Below are 11,669 nucleotides of genomic sequence, written 5' to 3'. Positions count from 1 at the left end.
TCATTTTCTGTAAAATATGCATAACACTTTTCCTACAGGACTATTTCAGGGATTAAACATGACAGACTGTGTAAGTAAAGGCCCTAAACACAGTGCTTGACACATAATGTGTAATTGATAAACGTTACTTGAATGAGTTAAAAGTGAATTTGAGCAACAAAATAAAAAACAATAGCATTGGATTATAGCCCATAGAATAAAATAGAGATCCACAAGTCCATACTGAGAGAAATAAACTGAATAAATTGGTGAAATATCCTTTCTCATAGAAGGATTCCAATTAATAAATGTAGAAAGGATGAGGCTAATAGAAAAATCATTACAGTAATATCTGTGAGCAAATTCTGCCAATGGTTGCTAAAATTAGTGGGCAAAAGTTTGAGAAGAAACAAGATATTTGCAAAGCCTAAAGTATCTCCCCCAAGATTGTTATTAATTACAAAGGGAAAAACAGTAACTTTACAGTGGAGAACCTGGCAGACACCATCTTAACCAAGTAACCAAAGCTAACATCACCAGTACTATGACACCTCTAAAGTATGTACCCTTGATACTATGCAGTGAGAAGGACAAATCACTTCTGTGGTATTCTGGTCCAAAATACATAACCTTAATCATGAGGAAATAACAGACAAACCCAAATTGAGGGACAGTCTACAAAATACCTTATCAGTACTCTTCAAAAGTGTCAAGGTCATGAAAAAGAAATAAAAGGCATCCAAATAGGAAAGGAAGGAATAAAACTTTCCCTTTTGCAGATGACACAATCCTATACCTAGAGAATCCTGAAAAATCCATAACAAAGCTCTTAGAGCTAATAAATGAATTTAGCAAAGTGGTGGGATAGAAGGTCAGCATGCATGAATCAGTGGTATTTCTGTACACTAGTAATGAACTAGTAGAAAAGAAATCAAGAAAAAAATTCCATTTACAATAGCAACAAAAAAAATCAAATATCTAGGAATAAATTTAACCAAGGATGTAAAGGACTTGTTCATAGACAACTACAAAATATTGCTGAAAGAAGTTAAAGAAGACCTAAATAAATGGAAGAACATTCTGTGTTCATGGATTAGAAGAACAAATATTGTTAAGATACCAATTCTACCCAAAGTGATATACAGATTTAATGCAATTCAAATAAAAATTACAACAACCTTCTTTGCAGAAATGGAAAAGGTAACCATCAAATTCATATGGAAGACCCTAAGTTACAAAAACCATGTTGGAAAAAAAAAGAGAAAGAGAGCTCACACTTCCTGATTTTAAAATTTATTACAAAATAGTTAAAACAGCATTGAACTGGTGCAAGGACAGACATATAGACCAATGAAATCAAACTCACGAGTTCAGAAATAAACCCTCATGTCTTTGGTCAACTGATCTTTGACAACAGTGCCAGGTCTACTTGGTTGGGAAAGAATAGCCTCCTCAATAAATGGTGCTGGGAGAACTAGATAGCCATATGCAAAAGACTGAAGGTAGACCCCTACCTAACGCCATATACAAAGATCAACTCAAAATGGACCAAAGACCTAAATATAAGAACTAAAACTATAAAACTCCTCCAAGAAAACATAGGGAAACATCTTCAGGACCTTGTGTAGGCAATAGTTTCTTAGACTTTACATCAAAAGCATGAGCAATAAAAGAAAAAATAGATAAATGGGACTACATCAAAATTAAAAATTTTTATGCATCAAAGAACTTTATCAAGAAAGTAAAAAGACAACCTACAGAATGGGAGAAAATGTTTGGAAATCATGTATCTTACAAGGTTTTAATATCCCAGAATTTATAAATAATTTATAATATCCAGAATTTGAAAAGATATACAACCCAATTTTAAAAAATGGGAAAAAAACTTGAATAGATTTTCTCCAAAGAAGGATACACAAATGGCCAATAAGCACATGAAAAGATGCTTGAAGTCATTAGCTACCAGGGAAATGCAAATCAAAGCCACAGTGAGATACCATCTCATACCCACTAGAATGGCTACTATTAAAAAAATGGAAAACAAGTGCTGGAAAGGATGTGGAGAAATAGGAACACTCATACATCGTTGCTGGGAAAGTAAAATGGTGTAGCCACTATGAAAACAGTATGGTGATTCCTTAGAAAGTTAATCCCATTTCTAGGTATATACCAATCCCATTTCTAGGTATATACCCAGAAGAATTGAAAGCAGGGACTTGAACAGACATTTGCACACTGATGTTCATAGCAGCATTATTCACAATGGCCAAGAAGTGGAAGCAACCCCAAGTAACAAAAGATGAATATATAAACAAAATGTAGTATACCAATGCCATGGAATATTAGTCAGTCATGAAGAGAAATGAGGTTCTGATGCATACAACAACATGAATGAAGACATTATGAGTGAATTAAGCCAGACACAAAGGGACAAATTAGGTATGATTTCACTTATACAAAATAAGCAGAATATGCATATTAATGGAGTCAGAAACTAGAATACAGGTTACCAGGGGCCAAGTGTGGGAGGGGAATGGGCAGTTAATATTTAATAGATATGGGATTTCTGTTTTGAATTATGGAAAAATTTTTAGATGATGGGGATGGAGGCACAACTTTGTGTATATAATTAACAACATTGAATTGTATACTTGAAAAGGGATAAAAGAACATTTTAGGTTGTTTATAAGTTACCACACATATGTAGAACTGAACACAATGTAAACAGTATGCTAAAGTAGCATAATTATAAAACTATTGTTTCATGAATTGTAACAAATTTATTACACTAATGCAAAATGTTAATAATAGGGAAAACTGTGTGTGAGAGGGGGTATATGGGAACTCTGGACTTCCTGTAATATGTTTCTGTAAAATTATAGGTGCTGCAATAAAAAATAAATTAATAAAGAACTGTCAAGGTTATGAAAGACAAGGAAAGACTGAGGAATTCTCACTGATTTGAGGAAACTAAGGAAACATGACAATGAAAAATGTAATATGAGATCCTGGATTGGATCCTGGAACAGAAAAGGAAAATCAGTGGAAAAACTGGTATAATCCAAATAAAGTCTGTACTTTAGTTAATTGTATTGTACTAATGTTGGTTTCTTAGTTTTGATAACTGTACTATGGTTATGCAAGATGCTAACTTTGGGGGAAGCTGGGTCAAGGGTATATGGTAATTCTCTGTTCTATTTTTGCAAGTTTTCTATAAATCTGAAATAATTCCAAAATAAATAGTTAGAAAAAAGTAAATAAGACAGTTGTAGTTACATTGTTGTGTTTTATATGGTTACACTTGCAATCACGTCAGTGGTCAGTTGGTGAGAGAAACTCAGTCTGCTCAACAAAGAAAAAAATCACATGCAAACTGGTGATACTTTATTATACAAAGAAGGGAGTTGGCAAAAAGATCCATTTCTATCAAAGAATCCCCAAAGCCCAGTATTCCCAGTCATCCATTTGGTGATGCAGTTAATGTAATAAAATAATAGCCGATATTTACTGAGTGCTCCCAATGTACCAATCATTAAACAGAGATACAAATTCCACCGTTAAAAATGGAATCTTCATTCAGACTCAGCCTTAGAAAAGGCCCAGCTTCAAAGACTCTGACTTGCACAGACTGAGTATTCCCATTTCCAGAAGTTCAAAAACCTCCTTTTTTATCTAAATAAGAGAAAAGCAAATTAAAAAAAAAAAAAAAAGTTATGATCAAGAAAAAACAAGCCTTGGTGAATAAATTCGACTATCTGGACTCTGCAATTTATGCAGCTATTATGACCAGAATGAGAGAGAGCAAAGTCTTAAACCACACTTGATTCAGAGGTGAAATATTAACATAAGTAAAGGATACGATGTAAAACATCAGTTTCATTAAAGTAGCCTTTTGTTTGCAGCCATTAAAAACAATGTATCCTAGGTGTGATTTCTGTGTTATACACAGTATTTCAATATTAGATTTTTATGATGACTGCTGATAATGACATCAATATAAAAAAAAATGACTACAGGTCATTAGAAAGCTAATGGAAGATTACTTAGATTTAACATTCTAACTGAAATCATCAAATATGGCCTTGTCTGTCTGACATCAGATTGGTTATAAATCAATTAAAAAAAAAACAAAAAAACAGTCATGTCAGGGGACAGTGTGTGCGTGTGTGTGTGTGTGTATGTGTATTATGTAGGGAACTAAGTAAATTGTCTTCTAACTTGAATTGACGTCTGATATAATTCACTGATCAATTATAACCAGGTTTGGTCATTCTAGGAACATAGTTTTATATGACAAACTAATTCATGCAGCATATTTGAAGAAATATTTCCAAGCCTTTTCAATAGTTGCTGCCATAGAAATCATTCCTGATTGGTAAATGGCAGCCATGTTTATTTCTGTACAAACCCCTTTCTCTCCAACAGCTACTTAGAAGCATCAGGCTACACTGGAAAATGAGCTCCATGACAATATGGTGGGTGGCAAATAAATTTTTCACATTATGATAACAGATTATTAGATAAATTTATATATAAATATATATGTGAGATAATGCTCTGCCCAGAAAAGCATTCAATCATTCCATTTTAATCCACTGAAACACTAAAAGATTTCCCCATCCTGCAAGACCAAAATAGCCCTCTAAATTAAGAGAGTGAGTCTTTGGGGATATGGAGATATGAGCAATGAGGCAACTTTGTGCCCCTCTAACCCTCCCCAAAAGTGTACATATAAGGGTGAAAGGCAAAGATGATTGTGTTTGTAAATAAAGGCATGGGAAATATGGCTAGTCCTTCAGATATTCCTGTCTCTCAGAGGCTTAGATGCAGTCCCTGGTGGGCAGAGGCCACTGCTCATCTGATGAAGAAACAAAGCCAATTCCTATAAAGCATGTGGAAAGGATAGTTATGTGTAAGGGGTTGAGGTAGTCTCTATAACTGTAGTTACCTCTGAGTTAAAAGATAGAAATCATTTCAAAAGCCAGAAGGCATTGGCTTCCTATGTTGAAGACTTTATTACAATGTTTGAACTCAAGTTCAAATAAAAAAAAAAATGATTAAAGGCAATTGTTGGTTACATAATACCTCGGGAATGTCCATCAGTCTCCTCAACTTCTGATCTCTCCAGTTCCAGTCAAAAACCAGAAATTTTAATGGGTTCAAATTAAGGCCACCTGAAAGAGATAGGGAGAAAGCTGCTAGAGTAAAGACACCATGAAGAAGCTTATTAAAATGATTTTCTATTCTCTTGGTTGCTTTTGCCTCATTTGCTGTCCTCTCCCCTGACAACTAATCTCTGCACATTAAGTGCTGCCCTTGCCTGATGGAAAACAAATGTAGCATTCTGAGACTTGCTTTTCTCATAATCTTATCACTAATTCTGCGAAAAGCAGAGAAACTGTTCTTGCAAAGCTCATTCAAATGCTTATGTGCTGGCATTTCATGAAGCCCCAAGGCTCATTCCTAACAATTATTTGATAAGACGTATCCTGCAGTTAGGGGTAGTGGACTTTCAGAAGAGTTGAACCTGAGGAAGTCTGCAAGACTCTGAGGAGGTGAGTGGGCAGAAAGATGGGGCCAGAGTTAGGTAGTTAATTTTAGGCAGAAAAGGAGTTAAGATGAATGGGTTCTATCCAAAGTCTGCTATCCTTTGATGAGACTGGTAAATCACTTAAGGACTCTGATCCTTTTCTTTTCCCATCTATCTAGAAGATAACAATTATGGAATGTGAGAGTTGGAAGGGACCTCAGGGAGAGTCTGGTCCTCACAGGGCTCAGAGGTGGGCACAGAGTCCGGTTTTCCCACTCCTCATGTTCCTCCCACTGCCCTGAGCTGTGCCATGTTACACTGGGAAATGTTATCTCAAGTCTTCTTTACCCTGCAAGCACTTCCCCCTCCTCTTTTTTCTGTGGTTATTTCATTATTTTCCTCTTTAAATATTTTTTCATGCTTCTTATAATTAAATGCCTCTTATTGAAAACTCCCTCTGCAAAATTAAAATAGAAGTGATAAATTGGGAAACACAATGGATTGATATACTGCCCTTAAAAATAATTGCTGGTAAAGGAGAGGCTAAACCTGCTTATAATTGTGCCTAAGAGTCTCCCCCTGAGAATCTCTTTGTTGTTCAGATGTGGCTCTCTCTCTCTAGCTAGGCCAACTCGGCAGGTGAACTCACTTCCCGCCCCCCTATGTGGGATCTGACTCCCAGGAGTATAAATCTCCCTGGCAACACGGGATATGACTCCCAGGGATTAATCTGGACCTGGCATCACGGGATTGAGAACATCCTCTTGTTCAAAAGGGGGATGTGAAATGAAACAAAATGAAGTTTCAGTGGCTGAGAGATTTCAAATGGAGTCGAGAGGTCACTCTGGTGGGCATTCTTATGCGCTATATAGATATCCTTTTAGGTTTTAATGTATTGGAATAGCTAGAAGTAAATACCTGAATCTATCACACTTCAACCCAGTAGCCTTGACCCTTGAAGAAGATTGTATAGCCATGTAGCTTATAAGGGGTGACAGTGTGATTGTGAAAACTTTGTGGATCACACTCCCTTTATCCAGCGTATGGATGGATAGTAGAAAAATGGGGACAAAAACCAAATGAAAAATAGGGTGGCATGGGGTGGGATGGGGTGGGATGGTTTGGGTGTTCTTTTGTACTTTTATTTTTTATTCTTATTTCTATTCTTTCTGGTGTAAATCTTCAAAAATAGATCGGGGTGATAAATGAGTAACTATATGATGGTACTATGAACAGTTGATTGTACACCATGGATGACTGTATGGTAAGTGAATATAGCTCAGTAAAACTGAATTAAAGAAAAAATAACTGCTGGTGAGTGAGCAAAATAGGTACAGCCTCTCTGGAAGGCAAGTGGACATTATATAAGAGATTTCAAATGCTTATGATTTGATAAAATAATTTTCCTTCTATGATACATCCCAATAAAAACATCAGAAACAAACACATTTACTTGCAATGATGATCATTTATAATATTATTATAGTATTATTTATAATAGCAACAACTGTAAACCTGAACACCCTACGATAATAGAGTTGCTACTAAACAATATAACCTTGCAACAGAATATTATGTAGTTATTACAGATGTAAAATTAAAACAATTTCATGACAAGGAAAGTCTTCATGATATATATTAGTGAAAAAAGCAGTATGAGGAAACGGAAGAAGATGGTGGCACAGACAGGAGTGGAAGTTAGTAAGTCCCCCCAGAGCAACTAATAAACAACTAGGAACAACTAGTAAATAATCTGGAATAACTGCTGGGGGACAAGTGCGACTGTCCACATATGATGCACCAACCTGGATTGGGAGGAATGCCTGAGATCACACCATGGAATCTGTGAGTAGAAACTGCGGATGTGAGCTGGGAGCCCCCTCCCCCATGGTAATACAAACTACAAAGCCTTGCTGAGATAGAGAGTGGCACTCTCTGAACAAGCAAATATACCTCAGGCCAGCTCCAGCTGCAGTTTTAATTGGCAAATGTGGACTGCAAGCTGCAAACCCCAACAAGCAAACAGAGGCTTTTAGTGATGACTGACCTTGAAGAGCCAAGGGACTTCTCTGTCTCGGGAGGGGGGAGCCCAGAGGACTGGGTGCTATCTCTCGCCAACGGTGAAACTGGGGGCTGTGGACTGACCCTGAAAGGGAGCTTTCTGTCCATGTTTCTCTCTTTCAACCTGAGCGGCTCAGTGGAGAAAGTCTGAGCCATTTGCAGTTTGCAGCACTCTGCAGTGGAGAAAGACTCAGCTATTTTCAGTTCAGAAGAGTCAGAGAGACAAAGAGCCTATTTAAATACAAATGAAAATTCCCTAGGGAGTGTATCTTCCCTAAGAGGAAAGAGGTGGTGCCCAGCTCTACCACTCACCTTCCATTCAGAACCACACCCCAGGGCCTGGGGGAAAACAATCAAACCAGAAACAATGTAAGCTGAGAATTAAAGGGGCCGCACCTCTTTACACCAGTGGGGAGCGACAGGCTGACAGGTGCCACCAGTTTTGCAGGTTAGGAAAAGTACAGCGCCTTGAGGTGTCACAGGGTGTGTCAAATTTCTAAGACACATTCTCAGGGAAACCTGGTGCTGAATATTTCCTCCTTCTGGGACCTGAGCCAGTTCTGGTCTGGGAAAACCTGATTGGGGTAACCAAGGAAACCAGATGCCTAGACAAAAGAAAACTACAACCTACACTAAGAAAAATGAAGGTATGGTCCAGTCAAAGGAACAAACTTACACTTCAATGAGATACAGGAATTGAAACAACTGATGCTAAATCAATTCAAAAAGTTTAGGGAAGATATGGCAAAAGAGATGAAGCATATAATGAAAACACTGGGCGTACATAAGGCAGAAATCGAAAGCTGAAAAAACTGGCAGAATCTATGGAAATAAAAGGCACAACACAAGACATGAAAGACACAATGGAGACATACAATAGCAGATCTCAAGAGGCAGAAGAAAACACTCAGGAACTGGAGAACAAGACACCTGAAAGCCTACACACAGAAGAACACATGGGGAAAAGAATGCAAAAATATGAGCAATGTCTCAGGGAACTAAATGACAACATGAAATGCTTGAATGTACATGTCATGGGTGTCCCAGAGGGAGAAGAGAAGGGAAAAGGGGCAGAAACAGTAACAGAGGAAATAATCAATGGAAACTTCCCATCTCTTATGAAAGACATAAAATTACAGATCCAAGAAGTGCAGCACACCAGAAACAGAATAAATCTGAATAGGCCTATGCCAAGACACTTAATAATCAGATTTTCAAAAGTTAAAGACAAAGAGAGAATCCTGAAAGCAGCAAGAGAAAAGCGATCCATCACATACAAAGGAAGCTTGATAAGACTATGTGCGGATTTCTCAACAGAAACCATGGAGGCAAGAAGGAAGTGGGGTGATAGATTTAAGATACCAAAAGAGAAAACCACCAACCAAGAATCCCATATCCGGGAAAGCTGTCCTTCAAATATGAGGGAGAGTTTCAAATATTCTCTGACAAACAGACAATGACAGAGTTTGTGAACAAGATATCTGTGCCACAGGAAATACTAAAAGGAGCATTACAGACAGACAGGAAAAGACAGGAATGAGAAGTTTGGAACACAATTTTGGGTGATGGTAGCACAGCAATGTAAGTACACTGAACAAAGATGATTGTGAGCATGGTTGAAAGAGGAAGGTTAGGAGCATATGGGATACCAGAAGGAAAAAGGAAAGATGACTGGGAATGCATAACTCAGTGAAACCTAGAGTGCTCAACAATTGTGATAAAAGGTACAATATGTTTTTTCATGAGGGAGAACAAATGAATGTCAACCTTGCAAGGTGTTAAAAATAGGGCGGCACTGGGGGAAAAATACAATCAATGCAAACTAGAGACTATATTAACAGAAACATTGTATTGTGCTTCCTTTAATATAACAAAGGCAATATACCAAAGCTAAATGCATATAAGAGGGGGACATAAGGGAGGGGTATGGGACTCCTGGCATTGGTAATGTTGTCTGACTCTTTAGTCTACTTTAGTTTAATGCTATCTTTTCTTTTGCTGCTTCCCAGCTGTCATTTTTTCTTTCTTTCTTTTTTTCCCTTTCTTTTGTCTCTCTACCTTCTTTGACTCTTCCTCCTGCTTTGTGGAAGAAATGGAGATGTCCTTATATAGATAGTGGTGATGGTGGTGAATACATAAATGTGTGACTATACAGGGAACCATCAATTGTTTACTCAGGATGGAATATATGGTGTGTGAACAAAACTGTCTTAAAAAAATGGGTTGATGAAGAAACCTTGAGGACACTATATTGAATGAAATAAGTCAGATGCATAAGGACAAATACAGCATGGTCTCACTGATATGAACTAATTATAATATGTAAACCCATAGACACAAAATATAAGTTACCAGGATACAGAACGAGGCTAACAAATAGGGAGCGGTTGCTTATTATGAGCAGAATATTCAACTAGGTTGAACTAAAATGTTTGGAAATGGACAGAGATGATGGTAGCACGTTGTGAGAATAACTAACAGTGTTGAACAGCGTGTGAATGTGGCGGAAAGGGGAAGCTCAGAGTCACATATGTCACCAGAAGAAAAGTTGGAGGTTAAAAGATGGGAATGTATAAAACAGTGAACCTTGTAGTGGGCAATGTCCATGATTAACTGTACAAATATTAGAAATCTCTTTCATGAACCAGGACAAATGTATGATACTATAACTAGAAGTTAATAATAGATGGGCATATAGGGGAAAAAATATACCTATTGCAGACTATATACCATAGTTAGTAGTGTTTTAACATTCTTTCACCAACAGTAACAAATGTACAATATCAATACTATGAGTCAATAATGGAGGGGGGGGTGGTTAGGGGTATGGGAAGATTTGAATTTCCTTTTTTTGTCTTTGTTTCTTTTCTGGAGTAAGGAAATTGTTCTAAAAATTGAAAAAAAAATTAATTGTGGTGATGGATGCACAGCTGTATGATGGTACCGTGGGCAACTGATTGTACGCTTTGGATCTTTGGATAATTGTATGGTATGTGAACAATCTCAATAAAAAAAAAAAGCAGTATGATCTCCCCTTTGTGAAAATAAATATATAATTATATAGAAAGACTGAAAGAAAATATATCTGAATATTGACTAGCAAGGGATTATCTCTAAAGTGACTTTTATTTTCTTCTTTGTACCTTTTTGCATCTTTCACAGTCTCTTACAGTCAGAAAAATCCCCTTCATTTTAAATTAAACAACACAATTCTGTCTGTAACTGTGTAGACCCCAATGACATGGGATATCTTTGCATGTCTGGAAACTCTCCCTCATTGGCCTATATCAAATGTATTAACATGTTGTTAAGTCATAAGCAGCTACATAAAATGAGTTATATGCCATTAGTCTCTCTTTGTCAGATTTTCAGTGTCTAGAGTGCCAGGACTGTTCTTTTTATACACGTTGTATGTAGCCTAACACCTATGACATATATGGTTAATGAATATTAAACCATTCATCCAGTCAGAATCAGAAAGTAAAAATTATTTCCATTAGTATTATTAAAAAAATCAAAAGCTCCTTAAATGGTTTTTCCACATGAAAGAAGCCATTGCACTGAGTTCTCACAACTCCGTAGAAAATCTCATTCCAACATTCTGGACAGCCTTGTTTTCTCTGTTCCTCTCTCTTTTTTAAATAAAGGAAAGGTGGCCCTGTGGCAGGGGGATCTGGTGACAGAAAACATCTGGACTCCAGGAAGAGGACAGGTGAATCTCTTGGCTAAGGGTCACAGGGGAGGAGGGGACCAAGCTGAGTCCACTCTGGCCTCTCCTGATGCCCAGCCAGTCTCTCCCAACTCTGTGTCTCATAGAATGATGGCCAACGCTTTTCATCCGTACCTAACTTTTGACACCCTTTTACATGCCCAGGACAAAACCAAAACTCCTCAGCTTATGCTTCAAGGTCCTCCCTTCACAGTGTTTCTTTGCAAATGAATCACCTGCTACTACAGCTCATGAAGTCTCAAAGCCAGAAAGCTGGTCTCTTTAATAAACATAATAATTAGTACTTATTGAGTGCTTAGGGCATGCTACTCATTGTGCTGAACTCTTTATTGCATTTTCTTTTTACAAGAATCCTATGAGCAGGTACTG

General features: G+C 37.2%; 1 protein-coding gene across 4 annotated transcripts in view; it reads right to left on the bottom strand.

Annotated features, from left to right (window-relative positions):
- Positions 1-3,350: 3,350 nt before the first annotated feature.
- The window catches only part of CMSS1 (cms1 ribosomal small subunit homolog), a 416,700-nt gene continuing 408,381 nt past the window's right edge, over positions 3,351-11,669 (bottom strand). For all 4 annotated transcript variants that reach the window (XM_037834420.1, XM_037834428.1, XM_037834436.1 and 1 more), the window contains 2 exons: positions 5,065-5,153; positions 3,351-3,651 (listed from right to left, as the gene is read on the bottom strand). In XM_037834420.1, the coding sequence (XP_037690348.1) occupies positions 3,568-3,651; positions 5,065-5,153 (173 nt within the window). In that variant the 3' untranslated portion in view covers positions 3,351-3,567. The remainder of the gene's footprint in view (positions 3,652-5,064; positions 5,154-11,669) is intronic.

The sequence above is a fragment of the Choloepus didactylus genome, chromosome 1 (assembly GCF_015220235.1).
Source record: "Choloepus didactylus isolate mChoDid1 chromosome 1, mChoDid1.pri, whole genome shotgun sequence".
Lineage (NCBI taxonomy): Eukaryota > Metazoa > Chordata > Mammalia > Pilosa > Megalonychidae > Choloepus > Choloepus didactylus.
Note: the sequence above shows the minus strand (reverse complement) of the source record. Positions and strands in the feature narration are given on the sequence as shown.